General features: G+C 44.7%; 1 protein-coding gene across 4 annotated transcripts; it reads left to right on the forward strand.

The window, feature by feature from the left end:
* Positions 1-19: 19 nt before the first annotated feature.
* Positions 20-24,990, forward strand: USP16 (ubiquitin specific peptidase 16). Of its 4 annotated transcripts, XM_081085503.1 has the most exons (20): positions 20-161; positions 743-989; positions 2,983-3,099; positions 3,377-3,478; positions 4,043-4,221; positions 7,900-8,003; positions 8,866-8,969; positions 10,119-10,300; positions 10,763-10,858; positions 11,405-11,535; positions 11,844-11,931; positions 13,045-13,123; positions 14,415-14,506; positions 14,768-14,824; positions 15,686-15,862; positions 18,098-18,761; positions 20,532-20,626; positions 21,124-21,210; positions 23,854-24,010; positions 24,113-24,990. In XM_081085503.1, exons 4-20 carry the CDS (start codon positions 3,418-3,420, stop codon positions 24,235-24,237), a joined length of 2,478 nt encoding a protein of 825 aa, XP_080941629.1. In that variant the 5' UTR covers positions 20-161; positions 743-989; positions 2,983-3,099; positions 3,377-3,417; the 3' UTR covers positions 24,238-24,990. The 4 variants fall into 4 exon arrangements, with proteins under 4 accessions (XP_080941629.1, XP_080941626.1, XP_080941628.1 ...); XM_081085501.1 differs by lacking the exon at positions 743-989 and having other exon boundaries at positions 84-161; positions 10,116-10,300; XM_081085500.1 differs by lacking the exons at positions 743-989; positions 2,983-3,099 and having other exon boundaries at positions 10,116-10,300.
* Positions 24,991-25,312: the final 322 nt, after the last annotated feature.

The following is a 25,312-nucleotide window of genomic DNA, read 5'->3' on the forward strand; positions in this document are numbered from 1 at the left end:
GCGAGGCGCGCGCATGCGCACCGCAGGGCCGCGCACCGGAAGCGGCTGCTGTCCGACCGCTCCGGCTTCCGCTCCGTCGCTTCTTACTCGCCAAGGGAAGGAGGACGGAGCCGGCCGCGCGGGGCCCGCGAGGAGCGCTGGGATGGGTGCCGTCGCCGCGGGTGAGTCGTGGCCTGGCCGCGCGGCCTCCTGCGCCCTGGGCGCGAGTCTCCTGCCGGCCTCGCTCTCTGCGCCGCGACCTCGCTCGGAGCGCGGGTCCCCGCCTCGCCTGGCGCCGCGGCCTCGCCGTCCTCGTCCTGTCACTTCCAGGAGTTGCCCCATGAGTTGTGGGTGCTGGCGGCCCCCTCGCCCCAGGGGCCCGCGGTTCCCGAGGATGGCGGCCGTTGCGGGGAGAGGGCTGGGGCGCTGGGGAAGCGGGCCGTCGCCTCGGAGACCCTGTGCTCCAGGGTCGGACCCCAAACTCGGCGCCACGGTCCAGACCTGCTGACAGCAGTCCAGACGCTTCCATGCTTTTTAGAGAAATGTGTTTTTATTGATCTTATTGATTTCAGAGAAGAAGGAAGTGGGAGAGAGAGAAGCATCCATGACGGGAGGGAATCACGGACCGGCTGCCTCCGGCACGCCCTGCACCCGGGCCTGTGCCCTGACCGGGAATTGAACCCTGACCTCCCGGTTCCTAGGTCGGCGCTCAACCCCTGAGCCACGCCGGCCGCGCTTACTGAGGTTTCTTGCTGTTTTACAGCTGGCGGTGCCCACGGCGCCGCCGCCTCCTGACTCATTAGAGCCCCGCACACGTGTCAGAATGTCACTGGGGCTGTTTCCGCGGCATTGAAGGCGGGACCCGCACCGTCCCGGCGCAGCTCACCCTCGGGTTTCCCTCCAGGCACTTCCTAGGGCGCGGCCGTCGCCGGCGGACGGCACCTCCTCCACTGGTTGCTTCCTTCTCTTGGACGTACCTCTGCACCTTGTCATCAGCCCTAGTGCGTCAGGTATTTCCACGCGCGAAGTGTTTCTTGAGGACCTGCTAACACTGCTTTGGGCAATTCGGAGGCGATGCCGAAAACCGCTCCTTTCCCAGAGCTTTAGGTCCCCGGCGGAGAAATTGCACATGTCCCGGTGGAGATGCCCCAGCTCGCGGTCAGAGGGAGGTGTTTGCAGCGGCGGGCACCAGGGACTGCCGGGGGGAGAAGGGTCGCCCGGGGTTCCATCTCTGACGCCCTGTGGTCCTTCGTCATCTTGTTTTTGAGTTTCCTCCTTTAGTGAAATGCTCCGTGTGCGGAGCTGTGAACGCCAATGAGATGGTGGTCCTGAAAGGGCTTTGAGAGCAAAGGAGAAGCCATGAGGGTCGGGATTGCAGCGCCTCGGGGGCAGCTTGGGCAGGACCTGGGTGCAGGCCCGGGAGTGCGGACTGGGGCCTGGGGAATGCTGCCGTCAGGAGGGGGATGTGGTGGAAATGGCGTCATGGGAAGATGTTTCTGGTGCAGAATGCAGCGGGTCAGAGGGAGTGACTGGAGGCAAGAACTTCAGTGCTATTTTTTCCCCTAGCATCTACAGTTCTAGATAAGTTATGTTAAATGTTATCTTTAGGTCAAGAAAGCATACATAAAATATACCTTGTATTATATATACCTGTATACTTTGTATTCTTTTGTTAGTTTATTTGCTTTGTAAACTTGTTACATTTTAGATTATCTTTGTAAAGGTTAACAATTACTTGATGTACTAATTTTTCGTACAGGCCTTTTGAATTACCTTTAATTACACTAACCCATTAAGAGCTAAAAGAGGAATACTTGTAAGATTCTAAGACAAGACATGGTGACAGCTAAGTAGCAGAATTAATTGGGAAGTGTTTTCAAAACACATGATCCAAGTCTTACTCTCCACTAATGTAATCAGAATTCTAGTGAGCATGCCAGGTCAGATAGTCAGTGATTTTGACACTAAGCTATTGTAATGTATGTTAAATGCAACTTTTCAAAATCATTACTATTATTTAAAATTATATAGACCTGTATGTACTTTCAGCACTTTTCATATTTACTAACTTTGCATTGTTGCCTAAGGAGGTGCAGACCTGATGTGCAGCTAGATTTGTCCTAGTATTCCAAACTGACTTTATAATATGAATCCTATATAATCCTGTATAATAAAGAGCTAATATGCAAATGGTCCTCTCGCTGGGGCCGGGGGACCTGAGGCCGGGCCCCCTCCCAGTAGGGCTTGAGGGGGGACCTGAGGCTGCGCCCCCCCGCCCTGCGGGGCTTGATGGGGGTGAGGCCAGCCGGGTCTGGGTCTCCCACGATTTCGAGGTGCACATGGGTGGATGGGAACTTGACTCTGGGTCCCATGGCATGCCCCAGACTCTAACAGGAGGGAGATTGTCTTACATATTTTACTCATTTTCTTTCATCTCTGACACTTCTATTATAGAGAAAGGGCAAATAGCAATATTAAAATATTTCCTCTAATTAATTCCCTTTTAATGTGCATGAATTTCATGTACCGGGCCACTAGTATATAAATATTTGACAATGCAATTATAGTAAATTATCATATAATATCCATATAGGGTAGTATTCATATAGGAAATCCTGGTGTGGAAAATGCTGAACAATGTATCATTGTTTTGTATTTGGCCTGGTAATTATTTTGCAAATTTTCTAACTCCCTTTAATAGTTTGTTTTCAGAATTATTTATAATTTTTCTTAGAGAAATTATCGATTTAATTTGCATAGACCTCAGAGCTAAGAATGGAAGCTTAGCCTGGCCAGCGTGGCTCGGTGGTTGAGCGTCAAGCTATGAACCAGGAGGTCACAGTTCAAATCCCTGTCATGGTACATGTCTGGGTTACGGGCTCCATTCCCAGTGTGGGGCGTGCAGGAGGCAGCCAGTCAATGATTCGCTCTCATCATTGATGTGTGTCTCTCTCTCTCCCCCTCTCCCTTCATCTCTGAAATCAATACAAATATGTTTTAAAGAAAGGAAGGAAGGCAACCTAGAAGGGAAGGACATCGTCTGGGTGCCAGCAGCATTCCACACGTGCTTAGTGAGACGTTGAATCCAAATGGTGTCACGTGCTGAGACTTCAGGTCTTGGTAAGAAGACCTGGGTTCTCTCCTGACCTTCACATTTATTGAAAACCTCTTAACCTGACTAAGAATCTGTTTCCTAAGCTAAGAAACTGGTGTAGTACTATTTATTCTCTCTATTTCACAGTTTTTATTGAGAACTACATGATATATGTGAATGGTCTTTATAAATTATAGTGTGTGATAAACATGTAAAGTGTTACCTGTGGCTGAGTTCTCTTACTGTCTCAGAAAAGCATAAATGAACTTTTTTTTATCAAGCTAATTTTATCTTGTTTCCTAGATTATTATTTTGTGTCAGGAAGTAATCCATGAAGTGCCAACATGGGAAAGAAACGGATAAAGGGAAAAATTGTTCCAGTTGATGATTCTTCTGAATCTTTAGGTATATTTCCCCAATTGAACCTTTAAAGTGATTTTATGTCTGTAAATGGACATTTTTTAATGTGTAAAAATGGGATTGCCCTAACTAGTTTGGCTCATTGGATAGAGCGTCGGCCTGAAGACTGAAGGATCCCAGGTTCAATTCAGGTCAAGGCACAGGCCCCAGTTGTGTGCTGATGGCCACTAGGGGGCGTGCAGGAGGCAGCCAATCAATGATTCTCTCTCATCTTTGATGTTTCTCTCTCTCCCTTTCTCTCTGAAGTCAATTTTAAAAAAGGAGATGCAAATTACAGAATAATAATGTACACTTTGATCCTCTAAAATTATTTTTAAAATATATTTTATTGATTTCAGAGAGGACGGGAGAGGGGGAGAGAGAGTGAATGTATTTAGGACTACAAAAATAGCAAAATTCCAGATTTCTCACGTAATCAACTGATGCTCAGATTATCTAACAGTTTGTACCTAGTAAGTTCATATTTGAAGTTCAAATGAAAGGTAAACTTTGTGATTCTCTGAGAAAGTTGTATTTACCTCATCACTCGTGTGTTACTTGTTTTCATAGAACCTGTGTGCAGGCACATTAGAAAAGGACTGGAACAAAGTATTCTGAAAAAGGCGTTAGTGAATGTGGAATGGAATGTTTGCCAAGACTGTAAGACAGACAATAAAGTGAAAGACAAACCTGAAGAAGAAACAGGAGGAACCCCTCCCGTGTGGCTGTGTCTTAAATGTGGCCATCAGGTATGCGTGGTGTGATCAGTGGGGATCGCACAAACTGACCTTGTTTTAGAAGGTGTGACCTAAGTACAGGGTGGTGAGCAGGATGCCAGCTCGCATAGGCCATGTGCCCTAGGGAGAAGGGGCCTGGACTGGGGTTTGTGAGATTTAGGTGGTTTCCTGGGGTGTGTTTGCACTGGCTCTTCACCAGGAAAACAGGGGGGCAGGATTAGGCTGAGGGAGAGCAAAGGGGCAGACCTGCAGGGCCTCAGCTAGCCGCAGGATGAGCCGTGGTCTTGGTACCTGTGCATAGACCAGTCCTTGGATGTGGGACAGGTCGGGTGGGGGCCACCCTTAGCCAAGCCAGCTGCCTTTCTCGGGATAATTCCCGAGGATGGACAGACCGAGCTGTGAGCTGTCAGCAGGCTACATTCCTGGCAGCTGGGAGAAGGGAGTACCTTGGTCTTGTGGGTGGGGGTATCTGGGTGGCCGAACAGCTCCCAGGTATGCACGCACTAGAGGTCAGTGTCCCATAGTCACCTGTGTCGGTTAGGAACGGGGCTGCGAGCCAGGCCTGCCATGAAGCTTGAAGATGAGCAGAGACCTTTGTTTTTCAATTTCTTTTCAACTGAAATTTTACTGAGGTAATTATAAACTCAAATGCAGTATGAGAGATAATACAGAGATACCTCTGTACACTTTGCCCAGTTTCTCCCAGTGGTAACATTTTAACAAAACTAATACAGTATTATAACCAGTATATTAACGTTGATATGATCCATCAATCTTAATCAGATCTCCTGAGTTCTTTGTTTTGGAGAGAGAGACCTCTGTATCCACCACAACAGTTAAGATGCTGAATGGGCCTGGCCGGTGTTCCTCAGTGGTTGAGTGATAACCTATGAACCACGAGGTCACAGGGCAGATGCCCAGGTTTTGGGTTTGATCCCAAGTAGGGGGCGTGCAGGAGGTGGCCGATCAATGATTCGCTCTCATCATTGATATTTCTATCTCTCCCTCTCCCTTCTACTCTGAAATCAATAGAAATATATGTATATTTAAAAGTTTAAAAAAAAGAGAACACTGAATGATTCCAATATCACTTGGATCTCTTCTTTGCTCTTTTATAACCACACTCTTCCCTCCTCCTGTCCCTCCCCTCAACCCCAAGCAATTACTAGTCTGTTCTCCATTTCTAAAATTTTATCATTTAAAAAATGCTGTAGAGCCCTAGCCAGTTTGGCTCAGTGGATAGAGCGTCAGCCTGTGGACCAAAGGATCCTGGGTTCCATTCTGGTCAAGGTGATGTACTTTGGTTGTAGGCTCCTCCTTGGCCCGACAGTGGTCAGGGCTCATGCAGGAGGCAACCAATTGATGATGTGTTTCTCTCACATCGATGTTTCTGTCTTTCACTATCTCTTCCACTCTCCAAAACCAATGGAAAAATATCCCCGGGTAAGGATTAACAACAACAACAAAATAATAAGTAAATAAAATAAAAGTTACTCTGTTGTCAACATTAAAAAAAAAATGCTATACAACCTGGCTGGTGTGGCTTAGTGGTTGAGCTTCAACCCATGAACCAAGAGCTCACTGGTTTGATTCCAGATCAGGGCACATGCCCAGGTTGTGGGCTTGATCCCCAGTAGGGGGCGTGCAGGAGACAGCTGATCAATGATGTTTCTCATCAATGTTTCTATCTCTCGCCGTCCCTTCCTCTCGCTAAAAATCAATAAAAACATTAAAAAATAAAAATAAAAAATGTTATATAAACGAAACCATCTAGTATATAACATTTTGGGACTGGTTTTTCTCTTACATAAGCACCAAAGATTCATCCAGGTTGTGTATCATAAGTCTGTTCTCACTGCTGAGTGGTGGGTGGTTTAACTGCTGCTGCTTCACTGCGCACCTTTGCAGGCTGTCTGGGCTGGTCCCATTTTTGGCAGTTATGAGTAACACTGCTATAAACGCTGTGCACCAGTATCTATGTGGACTGAAGAATTCATTTCTCTGGGAAGTGTGCTCAGGAGCCAGCGGCTGGGCCATGTGGTCCTTCACTGTCCCCCAGGACAGCTGTGCCCCCCATGTTCCCGCCCCGGCGCGAGGGGTGCACGTCCTCCGCGTCGGGGCAGTGCTTAGTGTTGTCGCAGTGTTTCTTCCTTAGCCTTTCTGATCGGTGAATGGTGCGGCCCCATCATGGTCAGACAGTTTCTAAAGATTGTTAGCAAAGAACACATTTATTTGTACTTGAAAGGTTTTCATTGAACCTCTTAAATACATATGGTGAGCAGGAATATATTTTGCTACTTTAAATTTAAACTCTTTAAACTCTTTCATTCTTGTGTTTCAGTTGATTTCTGATGGTGATACTAACAAAATTAATGTGAGATTTAATTCATTTTAGAATTAAATGTTGAGTGGGATAAACTAGATCAGTAGTGTCTTATATCATAGTTATAGGGTTAGAAGCCACTGACAGGTAGTTCCCCTCCAGAGTATATTTTTAGCTGCACTGGGAACAGGACCCATCGCTGCAGTGCTGTCCATGGGAGCTGGCCTGGTGCAGGCAGGTGCACAGTCCACATGGATTTCTTAGCAGTGACTCAACCAGCTGCAGGCAGGAAACGCATGTCCTTTTACGAGTAAGACTTTAGATCTTGTGGGTAAAAATCTCTCATTTACTTGCATATGTGCACAGCCCATGGACATAGAGGACAGTGTGGTAGGCCTGGAGGGTGTGGGATAGAGGGGTCAGTGAGAGGAAGTAAGGGGGCATCTGTAGTACTTTCAACAATAAAGAAGAAAAAGAAAAGTTTGAGTTTGGAACCATAAAAAAAATCTCATTTGTTCAATTAATGCTATTGACTTTCCATTTTCTAGATAATTTTGATAATAGAAAGACAAACTCATTTCTTGTGCCTTCGAGATTTACAGTTCAGGGGAGGATGGGCATGCACGTTAGCACCTTTAATATAAGGTGGAAAATAAGGAAGGCCACCAGGATTTACACCATATTTGGTAGGAGAGCATTCACTGGGAGATCGTAATATTTTCCTCTGGGAGGACAAGCACAATTCTTCTGAGGGAGGTCGCCTCGGAGCGGGATCCTGAAGCCTGGGTGGGATTTGAGCAGAGGCAGTTGTGGTAAAGGATTCCGCGAAGGGAGTCACGGGAACAAGATGCTGTTGGTTGGGAAGGTGCCGAGTGTGTTAGCTGGTAGACGTACGTGGACAGGAGAAGGATGGACTTAACCCTGGAGAGCTCGGTTCGGTCAGAGGGTGTCAGGTTTGTTGACTAGGAGTTTAAGAGCAACTTATAATTTTTGAATTAAGTATATGAACAGAGCTTTGTTCTATGAACATGAAACTGAAAAGATACGTATGTGAACAAAAAGGTTGAAGTTAGAAAAATATTATTTAGGAAGCTGATACGGAGTCCAGAGCAGACCCAGTGAATGGCTGCATTGGCACAGCTTGGTGGGGACTGGAGGGCAGGCTGCGGGAGGGAGCAGTCTTACTGCGTGGTTTTCTCCACGCCTAGGTTTTCACAACATCCACTCTTTAGAGTCTAATGTTGTGTTTTCAAAATGATGAGAAAGGCAGAATGTCTCGAGCCACTTCCTGTTCACTACACAGTATGCATTCCCTCCTCTTTGGGTGAGTTTCTGTGGCCTTGAGACTGACGATGCTGGTTCCCTAGGGCTGCGGCAGGAACTCGCAGGAGCAGCACGCTCTGAAGCACTACCTGACGCCGAGGTCCGAGCCCCACTGTCTGGTGCTCAGTTTGGATAACTGGAGTGTCTGGTGAGTTTCAGCTTCCTGGCTGGACGTTGAGAAGGGAGGCATTTGAAATGTTTAAGGAGCAAGAAAGTTAACATTTTTGTGTTTGTTTAAAGCCACCACTCACAGAAGGCTGGAGACTGTGATGTTAGGAGAAGCTTCTCCTTAGTATTGCACTAGCACAGCACTTGTAGCGTGCAGGAGACTAGAGCCCTCGTCCTGTTCTCTTGTTTGTGATACTGTAGAGCGTATGGTAGGTTGTTTCCAGTTTAACAGTTGGGACACCAAGAACAAATTCCAGATCGACAGGGTAGAGTAAAACTTCGGCAGTGATTTTACACGACAATAATTTTCACATCTTTAAAAGCCACTTACACAGCAATGTTCACGGAACATTATCTGACAGCTAGAGGCCCGAAGCATGAATTCGTGCAAAAGTAGGCCTTCACAGCTTTGGCTTCGTCCGGAAGGTCGTCTGGATGGTCATTCCGCTCTTCAGTCGTTCTGTTGATTTGCATATGATGCTTCTATTATTATAGATTATAAAATTTGTTAATTTTGATGATGTAGGTTTGTACTTTGAAATATGTGTAGAGAAAACTTGTGACTTTAATGTTATAAGTAGCCATTTCAAGTACTATGTTTGTTTGGGATATTTTTCACAGTATTTATATGTAGCCATAATTTGGGCTAATGTTATTAATAGTAAACCAGAGTTTAATATGGACAGTCTTCTGTAAGAAAACATACAAGCTTTATTTTAATTTTTTTTATTTTATTAGTAGAATAATTTGATGGCTATACACTTTGGATTCCAGGAATCATAATTTGTGCCCCTTTTGGTTGTTAGTTTGTCACTTTTTTCTCTGTGGTCTTTGGGACGCAGGTGTTACCTATGTGATGATGAGGTCCAGTATTGCAGTTCAAACCGATTGGGTCAGGTGGTTGATTATGTTAGGAAACAAGCCCATCTTACAGCTCCAGAATCAGGTAAAAAAATCATTGGTGCCTTAACAGATACGGTGATGTTGACTTATATATCTGCTAATATTTGATTAATTTACTGGACTACCCAGTATTGCATATAGGTGAGTAATATTGATTATGGTTGACTTTACACTATGAACCTATTTTTGGTTTAAGGATCTAAAACTGAAAACATAGATAATTCTAAGGTGTTAGAGTTAGAAGGGAATCAGAAGTAACCTCGTCCCATGTGATGAAGAGTCTGGCCTCATTGAGGGGCAGTCACGCCCTGTTCCCATGCCCTCCCGGCACAGGGGCTTAAGGTTGACCTGCTTTATTTTATTTTAAGACTTAAATTACTTTTTTAGTATATATTTTTATTGATTTCAGAGAGGAAGGGATAGGGAAAGAGAGAGAGAAACATCAGTGATGAGAATCATTGATCCCCCTTCTGGGGATTGAGCACACAACCCAGGTATGTTGCCCTTGACTGGAATAGAACCTGAGACCCTTCAGTCCACAGGCTAACGCTCCACTGAGCCAAACCAGCTAGGGCAAAGTCGACCTGCTTTAGACTGAACTTAATCTTGTTTGAATGATATAAAAGTAAAATACTTGTAAATTCTTCAAAAGGCCAGGTACTTTTCAGGTATTTTTCACACATAATTAAATTAATTGGGTGCTGTGCATCCTTAAGCTTTAAGTTTGTGCAGGTTTTTACAAACACAGAAGTATCTTTGGCAGAGCCAGAATTGTTTGTTCCTAACTTCAGGGTGCGTTTTTTAATTCATTACAAATTTTATTTCATGTCTACATTCTTTACTTGATTGCTCTGTATTCCAGTTGCACAAGGTAAGATATGCTCATTTGTGCATTAACAAAGAAAACTTTGTGCATTAACGAAGGGGTTGTTGCTCAAAAGCATATCCTGTTTGGTTTTATTTGTCAGACTAATGCTCACCTCAGTTTTGAATATTTTACTTTATTGGTTTTTCTCAATGGTAGTTTACTTATATTTATTAGAAAACATTTAAAAAGCAGGTGGTAAATAATGATAGTGGGTAAAATTCACAAACTCTAGTACTTCATCCTCAGTGTAAATTTGCATTCGATATGGCTATATTACACATTTTGCTAAATCATTTTTTCTTTCTTTTTTTTTTTCTAAAGCAGCAAAAGATAATGGTAGCATTGAACTTGAAAATAAAAAATTAGAGAAGGAGAGTAAAAATGAACAAGAGAGAGAGAAAAAGGAAAACATGGCTAAAGAAACTTCCATGAATTATACTTCTCAAATAACTGTGAAAGGACTCAGTAATTTGGGAAACACGTGTTTCTTCAATGCAGTTATGCAGGTGCCAGCGTTAATTTTCCTCCTATGAAAATTAAGTATCTCCCTATTTGTTACTTCCAGTATTGAGCTTTTACGCCCTAAGTAATTTATTCCGATGTTTTCAAAGAAAACTCAAGGAAGTGCTTACTTTGCATGCCAGTTAAACACTGCTGAAGGGTACAGTCGGGTTCACAACAAGCATGACCCCTGCCCTCGGACTTGCCCTTGGTGCGGGGGTGTGGGCACGGGCTAACCCAGGACAGAGCGGTGGTGCATGGGCTGCAGGAGCCGTGGTGGAGGTGGGTGGTGGAGCTGCTTGTGCCGGGAATTGAAGTGCCGATGAGCGTGGAGAGTGGGCAGAAGAGCATCCGCTGCTTGTTTCCTGGATAGAGAGTTGAGACTGCAATGTGGGGAGTGACTTTGTGTTTGGATCAAATGGTTGATTTGTCTTGAGATAACTTTCCTTTTCCATCCTACATTCTAGAATTTGTCACAAACACCAGTGCTAAGAGAACTACTGAAAGAAGTAAAAATGTCTGGAACCATTGTAAAAATTGAACCACCTGACTTGGCACTAACAGTATGTACTTTAAAATTTTACTTATAATCACGAATTTTCCTTTGTGAATATCCATAAAATATCCATATTTAAGTTATTTTAAAGCATTAGTGCTCATTTTCATCATTTTTGTTTGCTGTGTTTTAGGCTACCAAGTTAATGACTTTCCCACTAACAGAAAGTATAAGGAGCCTTCCCATTTCTTGCTGCTGCTTTGCTGTGTCCTGCTGTGCTCTCGTGTGCGGCTTCCTTCTTGGGAATGTTGTGGATGTTTGTGGCCCTGGGCATACGAAAGTGTAGCCGCATGAATTTCACCTTTTGCATTAGGTCTTTTGCTTCTTAAGTATTCTAAGTCCCTGATCATCTAAAACTAAACCAGTAGAACTGAATTCTTCATAAAACAGTCTTGTGACCAGAAACTTTCTACATCTGTTGATGTGTATTTTGAACTTTTGAGTAGACAGCTCAATCAGGCACATTGGTACTGTAGGTTAACAAGGTACATTTCACTAAAATAAATGCTTCCTAGTTTGGAATGAAGAGAGTATTTTTTGTTCCCGTCTTCAGGAGCCCTTGGAAATTCACCTTGAGCCTCCGGGCCCTCTTACTTTGGCCATGAGCCAGTTTCTCAGTGAGATGCAAGAGACCTCAAAGGGAATTGTGACACCTAAGGAACTCTTCTCCCAGGTCTGTAAGAAGTGAGTATCTGCGTTGAGTGTGCCTTCAGTGCCTAAGTCAGATGCTGAGAAATTCTATGCAAATTCATAGCACTAGGGCCAACCCAGTGCATCCATTAAAGCACCGTCTGTTGCATTTGGAGTAAAGAACATGTGCTTTATGTGACAGTGAAATCTGCCAAGGGTGTTGTTAGACTAAACAGAAATTTTGAGAAACCACAGCACATCGAGATTTGGGATATGATCCGAAGACTTTCGTAAAAAGAGCTTCACATTTTGTGGACTCGTCATCACTTTCCTCTCTCTCTGTCTTTCCCTGTCTTCTGTAGAGCAGTGCGCTTCAAAGGCTACCAGCAGCAAGACAGCCAGGAGCTGCTCCGGTACTTACTGGACGGGATGAGAGCAGAAGAACATCAAGTCAGCATGTTTCATAACCTCATCTCACTAGCTCTGCTGTCGTTTGGTACCTTAAGGGGCATTAAAGCAGTGAAAGGAGTTACTGAGGCCACTGGATCGGAAAGGTTTTTTCCTGCACCGGCCTTTTCAGTCTGGCTTAGTCATCAGTGATGATGAGCATTAGAGATGGTGCTCCTCCTCGCGATGGTCTGTGCTCTGGGGTCCGGGCAGCACCGCCAGCTCTCGTTCCCACCGCGGCGCCTCACTCTGATTCTGGGTGGGACTCTGCACAGCCTCTCGAGTCGGGAGCACAGTGGCCTCGAGTAATGACTCACGTGTTGTCCGTGTTGTGTTGCTATCACGTTGATGAGCCTTAGGGCTTAACTCTTCTTTATATCGATGAGCGGGTGGTAACATTGGTTTTGTTATATGTCGTTTTGCTTAAAGTCACAGAATCTAGACAACGTTAAGTGAAGATTCACTATATATTAACTCACTTTGTATGAGTCGGGACATTTGTTGCATTTTAAAGTTTTTGTTACTTGCCAGGATGGAAAGTAATGTACTTGGGGATGTGAATATAATTAATAATAGTAATAATGTAGTGATAACTAATATTTATTTTGCTCTTATTTTATGTCAAGCTCTGTGCTTAGTATTTCATATGAATAGCTTAGTCTTCACAGCCATTCTGCAAGGTAGACGCAGTTACCGGCCCCTCGCTCCTAGGTTCTGGAGCGAGGCTGCAGGAAGCCTCAAGTCCCCTAGTGATAGGCGGGCTGTCTGGCTGGAGTCTGTCCCTGTGGCTCCTCAAACCGTCCTGCCTCTAGGACGCAGCTCAGTGGTCTCTGCAAAGGAGACGGGCCTGTTTTGAAAGCTTTGGTTTGAGTAGGTTAAAATTTTGAAATTATAAGACAGTGCCTTTTCTATGGGTTAGTGGTTTTATAAGTAGAATTCTTGTTAGCTCCTTGAATTAATTTTGAAAATGTGATTTTAGAAATATTAATTTTTATTCAGTAAGTTTGGAGAGCTAATTCTTGATCACTTTCTTGACTTGATCACATATTTTCTAAGGAAAATAATTATAAAATTTTAAATTTAATAGTATGCATATATTCATTTTATTACTTTTAGAGAGTGAGTAAAGGAATTCTTAAAGCATTTGGTAATTCTACTGAAAAATTGGATGAAGAACTAAAAAATAAAGTGAAAGGTAATGTTTGACTTTTTGAACTAAACCACTGTCGTTAGTTCCTCTGCCCTTAGGTGCAGATGCACCTGTACTTTGCATCCGGTTATTAACATATACTTTCTCTTTACCACCATTGACTTTAAAACTTGTTCAATACTTCAAAGATTGATATTTTACAGAAATTAAATTTCTGATGTATTCTTTTTATGCAATGTTATAGTGACATTTACAAAGATAGAGCTAAGATGACATCACAATTTGATTTTTCAAAAGCTTAAACTTCTAGTCAGCAGTAATCAGTGAAGTACGCTTGTCTGTGTGAGTTGGCATTAGCTGGTTTATTATCATGGAGCCAACGTCGCTCTGACTTGTGTGGCAGTTAGAGACCTGGCACCGGTCTGTCTCGGGGGCTCTGTGAGGTCGGGACTCTTCTCTGCCTCCTGTCGCCACAGTCGCCCCCGCTGGGTGCTGAGTCCCGGAAATGGGGTTGGTGCAACTGAGGAGCTACGTCTTTATTTTTACTTAATTTTAATTAATTTAATTTAAATGCCTGCAAGACCAGTGGCTACTGTATCGTAAACCACAATTTAGAATCAACAGATAGCAACTCTCTGCCTCTGTGGTGCCCCTTAGGGCCTGGCTGGTCACAGAAGGACTCTCCTGCTGTCACTATCTGTCACAACATGTGTTTCTGTATAAATTGACATCTGCTATTTGAATAAAGTATGTAAATTCCATCTATTTAGAAAAAGGGGTGACCAGGTAGTAAGATTATGTTCCCTTATACTAAATTTATCAAGATTATTTCTAGAACATAGGAAAATAAAAGAATTTTGTCTGAAACATTTTCCTGAAGGTTTTTCTTTGTTTGTTTTGCTCTGGTTGTAAGTGGAGCTCAGTCTTAGCCACCAGAAAGCAGGTGACGTGCATCGTTGCCCCAGCTTGCTGCCGAGTGTGAGATATCAGAGCCTGGAAGAGCGAGTGTCGTCCAGCCTCGCTGTCTGCTCGCTTCTCTGGACAGATAAACAGAACGTCTCCCTGCCTTGCACAGTTTGTTTTCCACTGACTAGGTCTTGGAGGAGAACTTTTTCGTCTCATGAGATGTGACAGCGTGGAATTTGTTGTGCTCAAAAGTGCAGTATATGCCGCTGATTATATAGCATAAAAATAAAATCATGGTAATTTTATGAATAGAGAAAGACAAGTCTGAGATAGGAAATTAAGAAGTAAAATTTTAGGGCTAGAGAGGTTAAGAAGTTGTAGCGTATTCCGTTAGTTTTGTAAGTGTAATTGATACATTTCCCCCTTACAGATTATGAGAAGAAAAAGTCAGTGCCGAGTTTTGTGGACCGCATCTTCGGTGGGGAGCTCACGAGCACGATCATGTGCGACGAGTGCAGAACGGTGAGTGGCAGTCGTGCTGGGGACTCACTGCCAAGCAGCCTCCAGCTGTGCTTTCAAACAGAGGCGGCGCCACCAGGTGCCGTCCGCTGCTGGCACGGGGCCTCTTGATGTTGGAAGAAGTTAGTCACGTGTTTTGCTTCCCTGACCCACAGTTCTCAGTGTTGTATTTTTCAAAGCTTAGGCCCCGCCCCCAATCTTACTCTATGATGTTTACAGTGAATCCTTTCCTTCCTTTTACGTTTTCTTTTTTGGTTGGTTAAGGTCTCCTTGGTTCATGAGTCTTTCCTTGACTTGTCTCTACCAGTTCTAGATGATCAGGTAAGACTGTTGAGCTCATTTTATTTAAGTAGATCTTTTTCCTGTTTGGATTTTATGGGGGAGCCTTGTCACCTTTTCCAAGTGTGTACATCACTAGCCCGTGAAGAATTTTTCTTAAATAGTTGAATGAAGAATGGGCTAAATACTTTTTTTTACAAAAAAAGAGGGGACTGCGGTTGGAATTCTTTATAGTTAAATTGGTTAGTTTATATGTAAAGATGTATTTTCTTCATACTAAAAGTTGTTTATTTTCATTATTTAAGACTATCCACAAATCCCTTACAGTCCTAAGTTCATAGGTGTTAATAAAGACCATCTCAGTTTTAAGCCATATGAATTTGGTTTCTAGTAGTAGTAGGAAAAAAGAAAACATGGTATGAATTTTGGATAAATCATTATTCAACTTAATATGAATCAGGGGTCCTTTTAATCACTGTTACATAGTGATTAAAGTCTTACAAATTTATTTTCTCTTTCCCCAAAACTGTCATTTCCACACAAAGAAAAAAATGAATAAAAAGAAACACTATATTGGGACGTGGAGATGATGGGGACAGAAAGTGCACTTGGAAGTGGACAGGCCCATCGGGCTGTGGCCTGTGTTGAATGCAGTGGCTGCGTGCCTTCTGTCGCCCTCCCCTGTGGACTTCCCTTTCTTTCTGTGGGTTTGCTTGTTTTGTCAGGATATGAAGAGTGCTGTTTAGTATTTGAGATGAACAAATTTTGTCCCGGGTATATTTTCAAACATTGTGGGAAAGCAATTACTGTAAAATAGGAGTAGAAAAACATTTATGTAACATGAAGTCACCAAATAGTAGTTGTGAAATTTTATTTTTGGCCCATTTTTCCCCATATTTTAAGAGTGGTAAGAAAAGTATAAATGATAAAAATCTGAAAAAGACAATGGAGAACGAAGATAAAGACAGCGAGGAAGAAAAAGATAACGACACTTACATAAAAGAGAGAAATGATGCTCCGTCAGGAATAAGCAAGCACTTGCAGAAAAAAGCAAAGAAGCAAGCCAGAAAGCAAGCCAAGGTACGTCACGGGGGGAGCCGCTCCTCTAGTTTCCCACTTGAACGACTGCGTGTGAGTCGAGGGACGTGGCGGACAGGCCTCGCTTACAGCCAGCACTTCCACTTGGTCCCAGGGTCGTTCCCTGCGTGCTCTCCGCTGGAAACCTCTTCCAGTAGATGCCAAGAAAAGGGACAGCTTTAAAAGAGTTTTTGTTCATTTTTAACTTTTTTGAGTTATTTATTCAAATAACATTGACATCCAAACTTTAAAAACACATTCATGTGTACAGGTCCTCTTGACCCCCATCCTTTTATGATACTCATAACCACTTCACAAGCTCACGTGTTCTCTGGAGTTTCTTTTGGAAAATATGATCAAATACAAGGATGTTTTTATCTCCTTTTAGAAATTATGCACATGGTTTTGGACTTTGTGTTTTGTTTGTTTCTACTTTATTAGATTCTTGGTCTTTCCATTTAGGACACAAACATTTGTTTTTTAAATATTTTTATTGATTTAAGAAAGAGGAAGGGAGAGGGGGAGAGAGAGAAACATCAATGATGAGAGTATTATTGATTGGCTGCCTCCTGCACGTCCCACACTGGGGATCGAGCCCGCAACCCGGGCCTGTGCCCTGACCGGGAAGTAAACGCTGACCTTCTGGTTCATAGGTCGAGCTCAGCCTCTGAGCCACACCAGCCAGGCAGGTTGTACCAGTTTATATTCCCACTGGCAACATCTGAGACTTGCGTTTTCTCCTTGTCCTCAACAACAGTGTGCTCTCAGGCGTCCAGATTTCTGCCCGTCTGATGGCGACATATAGTAACTTACTGCAGCTTATTTTCCACTTATTTGAATATAAGTGAAGTTCAGCAGATTTTTATGTTTGAGTCATTTTGTTTCATTTAAAGCATTCACTTATGTTCTTTCCCCATTTTTATTTTTCTAATTGAACTGGCTGAGGTGACATTGGTTAATGAATTATACAGGTCTGCAGGGCACAGTCCTACAACACGCCACGTGTGCCACGTCTTCCAGGTGTGACTGTTCTTACTGAGTCCCCTGGGAGGCTGTGTGTGCCCCTCTGTTCACATTAGCCTCCCGGGCCTGGCCTCTTAGTTACCGCCAGGTGGTGGCCCGTCTTCAGGCGGGACTCTCGATGAAGTAAAGGCCTTTGTCCCTCCGCATGGAAATAGGCAGCAAATGGACAGTCCTCTGTACACAGGCTTCCTTGCTTCTCCCCTGACTTGGGAACATTTGTTTCCTGAATGTTTCCCTCCGTCTCTCTGTCCACAGCAGCCCTGTCTCCTCAGGGAAACCAGCCTGAGTTGTGTGTGTAAAGCAAGCCTGTCAAACCCAAAGGCTCACATGGGCCATGTAAGATTTAAGTTTACGTGGCCGCAAAATAACAAAAGCTTCAGTTTTTGTAGGAACGTAGCTTTAGTTCGATAGAGACATGCTGAATACAAAGGGCTGAAATAAATGAGTCATCGTTAACATAAAATAATAGAACACTTAAATAAAAATTAATATTTTTCTTGAACATTAACCTACCAGAAACTGAATAACTGCACAAATTAATAAGCGTAACGCAAATAAACCTATTTTTCTTTTCTCTGAAAGCAAAATATTTCCTGTTGCGCACACCAAACAAGTCAACCCAAGATGAATGACATGGCCACTGGCTGCTAAAATATTGGCTGCTGGTATTAGTGGAAATGGTGCACCTGCGCGTACAGTGTGTAAGGGAAATGAATGCAACACGATTATAATCACTAGTCATTAGCGAACATTATAGTTCGTTGTTAATAATTATGTATAACAGGATATTGTAAAAATTAAGTTACAAAATTTTTAAAACGTTTCTTACATATCGTTATATTGGCTGGGCCACAAAAATATTCGTTGGGGCCGCGAGTTTGACACGCTTTGTGTAAAGTCACTAGAGGGTATAACAGTCTACTGCTCTGTGCAGAGCACTCCTCTTAGAACATCCTGCACATTTTTATTTGCCCTAGTGTGACAGTGGTTTGCTGATTGGTGATAGTTTATTCCTGCTTTCAGTCAAAAACCTTTTCTTCAAAACTTATTTGATCCCTGATAGTAAAGGAACTCTTAGGATCAGTTTTGGGAATAAATGCTTCCTTATCAACTTTATTTTTGATGAATAAGCAAGAGAACCTGATGTGGTATATGTATGCTCTTTCTCTTCCTCTCTCTCAATTTTTAAAAAAATGTTTTATGCTTTTTACACAGAGCCAGCGAAGGCAACAAAAAATTCAAGGAAAAGTTCTTCATTTAAATGATGTCTGTGTCTTGGACCATCTTGAAGATAATGAGTGTGAGACTGAAATGTCAGTTGAGGGAGAAGTGGATATTAAATCCGACCATATCTCACAAGAGGAAGTTATAAATAAAGAATATTGTGTTAATCAGAATGACTTGAATGGCCAAGAGAAAGTGATAGAAAATGTAACTGACAATCAAAAATTCACAGAGGACGTAGATGTGAAAAGTGTCAGTGTAGATAACGACCTGGAGGTTTTATCATCTTCTCCCACTGACTGTCCCGGGAGTTTGAACGGTGCCTGCCTGGATGCGGGGGGCGGTGGGGAAGTGGACATTTCTAGGGGTTTCCAGAACCTGCACTTGGATGCTGCTCTTCACCCCGACGACATCCGTCTGGAGATTCTGAACGGCAGCCCCGCTCCCGGGACCACACTGTACGAGTGTGTGGGCCAAGATCCAGAAACTGCCTTCTGTACCCTTGCGAACAGGGACGCGTCCAGTGCTGACGAGTGCTCCATCCAGCACTGCTTATACCAGTTCACCCAGAACGAGAAGCTCCGAGATGCCAACAAGCTGCTGTGTGAAGTGTGCACCCGGAGACAGTGGGGTGCACCAAAGGCAAACCTAAAAGGTACTGGTCCCTCCCAGCAGGCACACTCGGTGTGGGGCACGTGCTGCCATCGGCAGGGCACTGCTGCGCTCATTGTGTCAGGACTTGGATGGCACCAGAAATTCTCTGCATCTAAAGATTCGACTAGGAGGTCGGATCACCCGACCTTGACTGTGGGGCTTCCCAACAGTGTGTCCTGGACTCCTCCCCTGTGGGTAACCGGTCCCGGGCATGGTCACAGCGGGAGCCTGACGGGGAGTGGCGGCTGCCTTGCTCCTCAGTTTCCCACCAGCATTGGGATGGCCCTCACCTCCTTCCTCCCAGGAAGCCACACTTTATTTTTTTTTTTTTTTAGCATAAGAACAAATTCCATTTATTGAGCATCTCTTTTTTTTTTTTAATTTTTTAAAATACATTTTATTGATTTTTTTACAGAGAGGGAGAGGGATAGAGAGTTAGAAACATCGATGAGAGAGAAACATCGATCAGCTGCCTCCTGCACGCCCCCGGCTGGGGATGTGCCCACAACCCAGGTACATGCCCTTGACCAGAATTGAACCTGGGCCCCTTCAAGTCCGCAGACCGACGCTGTATCCACTGAGCCAAATGGGTTAGGGCTTTTTAAAAAATATATATTTTATTGATATTTTTTTCAGAGAGGAAGGGAGAGGGATAGAGAGTTGGAAACAAGGAAGCCACACTTTAATTCCTCAGGTACTAACTAAAGGGACATGCCCAGTGCGAGGTCCTGGGAGCAAGGCTTTCTCAGCCGCCCTCAGAGGGAGGAGGAGCTTGGGCGAGTGGGACAGGGACGGGGGATGCTTAAGGACTCTTGCTAGATAGAATTGTTGAAACTAATTTTCAAGTCTAGTTTTCCATGTATTTAGATGTCAACACAGAATAAACTGTTGATTCCACAATTGTTTTATATTTTTTACATTTTTAAAAAATGTATTTTATTGGTTTTTTACAGAGGAAGGGAGAGGGATAGAGTTAGAAATATCGATGAGAGAGAAACATTGATCAACTGCCTCCTTCACACCCCCTACTGGGGATGTGCCTGCAACCCAGGTACATGCCCATGACTGGAATCAAACCTGGGACCCTTCAGTCCAGAGGCCGACGCTCTATCCACTGAGCCAAACTGGTTAGGGCCACAATTCTGTTTAGAGCAGATGTTGACAAACTATAGTCCAGTGTGGCCTGCGTCTGTTTTTGTATGGTCTCTGGGGAAATGCTTTTCATACATAAATATTTGAAAGTTTATTTTATGGTAGAAAACACTAACTCTGAGCCCCAGTTAATTAAATGTTCTCTCTCCAAAAGTAATTACATTATTTTCTTCAGTAGACTTGATCATACTTTATTACATTTTGAGTTTCATCAGTAAAAATTTGTGGAAGTTTTTTTTTTTTTTTTTTATATATTTTATTGATTTTTTACAGAGAGGAAGGGAGAGAGATAGAGAGTTAGAAACATCGATCAGCTGCCTCCTGCACTTCTCCTACTGGGGATGTGCCCGCAACCTAGGTACATGCCCTTGACCGGAATCGAACCTGGAACCTTTCAGTCCACAGGCCGACGCTCTATCCACTGAGCCAAACCGGTTTCGGCAGTTTTTAATCTGATGTATAAATACCTACAAAATCCTTGATTGGTCCTTAGTCCATAAAGCCTAAAATATTTACCTGGTCCTTTCCAGAAAGTGTACAATTCTGGCTTTTTCATCACAGACTGAATGCCTTCGAGTTCTAAAATGTTCACACTGCTATATTTTTTTCTCTTTTTTAGGTGAAAAGAAACATGTTTACACCAATGCCAAAAAGCAGATGTTGATATCTCTCGCTCCTCCTGTTCTCACCCTTCATTTGAAGCGATTTCAGCAGGTACCCATTTGTTACCTGAAACTTACTAATTCTAACGTCAAAGAAATATGAAAGTAAATATGTGTTTGTAAGACAAAAGTTTTGATTAAGGTGCAAGTCGAGGAGGAGGAGGGATTTAGGCACAATTCTTCCTGTTTTACTAGAATTCACATTGATCTTTTTAGTAATGTTAGCATTGTGCTCTAACCTTAGTTTTAAGTTAAAAAAGACCAGTTTACCAGTTACATGCCCCACTGAGAGCTGGCCCCAGTGGAGGCTGAGTGCTTCTCAGAAGAGTATTCTGCTCAGTTTTAAGCATCAGAACCTCAGGTCTAACATGGCTTTCCTTATTGCCGAAGCAGAAACGCTGAGTTTCCTCACAGGAGCACGTAGCCACACCGATCAGCTCAGTCAGTGAGACACACTGAAGGAGGGCGGAGGGGGGGGAGGGGGTTGCAGTTTCCTTACCATGTACAGCTTGTGCGGGACAAGAACCTAAATCTGTTCCTCTTTTTCAGGCTGGTTTTAACCTACGCAAAATTAACAAACACATAAAATTTCCGGAGATCTTAGATTTGGCTCCTTTTTGTACTGCTAAATGTAAGGTAGGTAAAGTGTTCTTGGGAAAATCCCTCAAAGGGAAATCATCTTACAATAGAGCAGCAGCTCACCAAGTGTGAAGGTGAGCGTTTCTGAGTGGAGTGGACCTTTGCCTTCTGTGCCTTCAGACTTTCAAGATCTGTGATGAATGGTTTTGAACGTTAGCGTTATTTCAGTTCAGGATTTTTTGAACTCCCATTATTGTGGCAGACCTTGTCTGGGGAACTGAGAGCACAAAACTAAAGGTGAGCAGACATACTAACAGGCAGTCTGTCTAATGAGGCTCAGTGGTAAGATTGGTGCACACAGAGCAGGGTGGTTCCAGGGAGGTTTTGTTGAGTGGACGCGTCTCAGCCAGCACTAGAGTAGGACTGGTGCGGCGAGTGGAGTGGCCATGTGAGGTGGCGTGGAGGGTGCAAGCAGTTCTGGAGCTCACAGGACAAGGTCTGGGGAGCGTGGGGAGCTGAGTTAGGAACCTGGCTTTATCAGGCGAGCAGTGTGGAGCCACAGAAGGGGGTCATTGAAGATCTGTGTATTACATGGGTTCTTGCTGAAGCCTGGAGGCTGGGCTTTGAGGAGGAAACGACTAGAGGCAGAGGAACGAGTTGGGAGGCTGTTGAGTTCAATCTGTGGGTGCTGGGCTTAAACTAGGGCAGGAGGAAAATTAACCAGACTTGTGGTCAGTTGGCGGCCTGCAATATAAGACAAGAGTCCTTCCCATAAATGCTGAGGGTGACCCAGAAAGAGGGGTTGAGTGTAGATTCCGGGGCCTGGCTGAATGACTGGGTGTGTGGGCAGAGGGAATGCCATACATTGATGTGGGAAACCCACAAAGGGTGGGTGGACAAAGTTGGTAAAGGGTTCTGTTCGGGGCACAGAGAGTTTCAGACGTTTTTGGGAAGGGCTTGGATGAACTTGTTTGAGGCCCAGGGCAGAGGCAAGGATTTGGCCATCAGTGCTAGATGGTGGTTAAAGCTGGGAGGTAAATGCAGAGCTCTGGCTGTCGATCTCCAGGTGGAAGGTCTGTGTCCAGTTTAAATACGCCAGTCTAAGTACATCCAAAGTTTTACTTTATCCACGAAACTTGGAATGATAGGAATTCCTCTTCCCAATCTAAACTTTGCCTTGAAGCAGATTTCAGAGATGGCAGGTAGTGAATTGCAATTAGTATGTTCGTAGGCCACTGCCACTTTTGCTGGTAGCTTTGGATACAGGGCATCAGGAATCCAGCTTTTGCCTAAAATGCCAGTGCCCTTTGTTCAGGCTTCAAGGGAAGGGCCACGTGTCCTTGACGTCAGAGTTTCAGAGAACAAGACTGGAAAGGAGTATAGATTAAACAGTAGAGAGATCACAGCAGGAGATACTGGGGATAAAGCAGGTAGATCCGTTAAGAGGCTTTGTGAAAAGGAAAAATGGCAGATCCTTGAACATTTTAAGTCTGGGAGACTTGGTAGGTTTGGAGGTCAAGAGGAAAACCTAGAAGCTGAAGATACAAAAGGTAACGGTCCTTGATGTAGGGAAGACCCCGAGGATGAGGACATGGCATCACAGGGCGAACAGGCCTGTGCAGTGTAGGCGAGGCTGTGCCTCAGTTTCCTGCAGGGGGAGGTGAGGCCAGTTTCTGGGAAGGTCAGCCGAGGACAAGTGACAGGGTTGTGCAGTCACACTGAGGACCTGAGGAGGGAGGAATTCGTGAAGGTACCACCCACACGCACAATGGTTTCCCAGCAACAGCAGCGACATGGGTGGGTGTGTGATAAACTGGGCGTGGGGGCCGTGTGGTGCGGGTGGAAGGTTGTGATGCTCATGGTCTGTTCGAACGCGAATGGGCGCTGGAACCACCAGGGAATCACTAGGCCCCGCGGGGTCTGAGCATCTGCATTTCTCAGCTCTCAGGTGGTCCCAGTGCTGCTGTTCTGTTACACTGTGAGTCTTGAAGATACAGATTTTATCTGGGAACGAGACCAAGAGGCAGGAAGAAATGGGACTGGAGGGTCCTGTTAGGTTGCAGAGTCCAGGTGAAGTGAGGCTGGCAGAGCTGTGCTCCAGATTAGACTTTCAGCCAGAATCCTGACAGCTCCGAGCGATGAAGCTGAACAAGAACGGCAGGGACAGTGCTGAGGGCCTGATGGACAGTCCCTGAGGAGGGTGGCTGGATTTGGGGTGAAGCAGCATTGAGCTCAGTGAATAGGGGTACCAATGAAAGCGGGGTGTACACAGCACCACTGGAGGGCGGGTGCTGGTTGGCAGCGGCCCCAGCTGGAGACGCCTGTCCACGTCCATCCAGCCTGTAATGGGCGGGTCTACGGAGCCACCTCAGCTCTAGACAGGGACTGAGGCCCAGCCCCTCACTGAACCCAGGGGTCCCCGGGGGGTTGGATGTTTTGAAATGTGACTGGTGGTTTTTAGCAGGACCAAGGGTGAGTGGTTGAGGCCTTTGGGATGATTTGATCCCAGCTCTCCTGAAGGAACTCGGGCAGGAAACGACGCCATGGGGTGGCCTCTTTGTAGGGAGCGTGGGCTTGGCTCAGTGAGGGGAAGAAGTCAGATACAACCTCACGGGCGACCTCTGGAGCACAACTGTCCTGCCCACATTTCATGTGTAAATGTGACGAGAACTAACACTTGGGTCCTGTCCGGTTCTACAGAATGTAGCTGAAGAAAGCACCAGCGTGCTGTACTCCCTGTACGGAGTCGTGGAGCACAGCGGTACCATGAGGTCCGGGCACTACACTGCCTACGCCAAGGCGAGAATGGCAAACACTCGTCTGTCTGACCTTGTTCTCCGCGGGGAGGTCCCCCAAGGTGAGCCCGTTCAGTTCTGGTAACTTGGCATACACGTGGCAAACCCAAAAGTGAAGAACGGGAACCGTTCCATTTACACTTAATTTTCCGTCTCCTCGGCAGATTTTGAAATGGAATCAACCAAAGGGCAGTGGTTTCACATCAGCGACAGCCACGTGCAAGCTGTGCCTACAGCGAAAGTCCTGAACTCACAAGCGTACCTCCTGTTTTATGAGAGAATACTCTAAGTTTTTATAACAGCTGTGATAAAAATAAACAAGTGAAGACTAACTAAATCATGTTCACAGTAAATTACGTCACCAGGAGAAATCACGTGCTGAAATATTGATGGAAACACCTGCAGATTGACCACGGTTTTGTCCTGTCATCTGTCGTCACGGTGTTCCCGCCTGCTCCCAGGTTCTGGACGGATTCTGAATCAAGTCCTCTGGTTAACGTGTCTGTGGTGGTTACAGCACATCAATAAACTGACGTACCCCAACACTTGTTTTATTACTCCCAAGAAAGATGTTGTGTTGATTACCCCCACCAAGTACCATGTGACTGGCGTGTTAACTTTATGAACATAGTTATTTGGTATTGGCAGTGGTGACAGGCAGAAGCATGTCTTCAACACTGATGCTACGGTGGGCACAGCTGCATGCAGACTAACTGCAAGTAACTGGCACCAGGCACCAGCTCCCTTCAACGCCAGCTTGTCGAGGGAGCCTGCAAACTGTCCGCCCAGTCCATTCCCTTTACCAAGCCTGTCAACAGTCCTGGGAGTTTCTCTAGGAATTTCTTTGATGACAGGAACCCTGGACTATGAAGTTACTGAAGAGGTGTCACTTTTTAACATGTGTAGAGCTTAGCTGGGACCCTATCAGCCATAGGGCTTCTAAAAGTCCTTCAGAATACCAAAAACAATATAAAATTTGAAAGTTTTCCAACACATATGTGACACGTCCCATAAAAATCAGTTAGCTTTTACTGATCTTATGAAAGCAAACTTGGTTCATTTGTCCGGGTCAAGAGGGGCGTTCTCAGCTGTATCTCAGCATCTTTGCACTTTGCTGCTAGAGTAAGGATTTCAACCCTTTGCTGCTAATGAAACAAGTTACTGTGAGTCTTAGGGTTTCCAGAGTTGTGATAAAAACTGGTCTGTCACACCCCTTCTTCACAAGGCCAAGCCCCGCGAGAGCAGAGCAGCGCAGACCATGTCTGAGTACACGAGCACAGCCACGTGCAACACAACTCACGCACCCACAGGCAGCAGGCCAGGCACACCCTGGAGAGAGGCCCCTGACCACGCCCACAGCCAGT

This window comes from Myotis nattereri, assembly GCF_964212035.1.
Source record: "Myotis nattereri genome assembly, chromosome: 3".
In the NCBI taxonomy this organism is placed as follows: domain Eukaryota; kingdom Metazoa; phylum Chordata; class Mammalia; order Chiroptera; family Vespertilionidae; genus Myotis; species Myotis nattereri.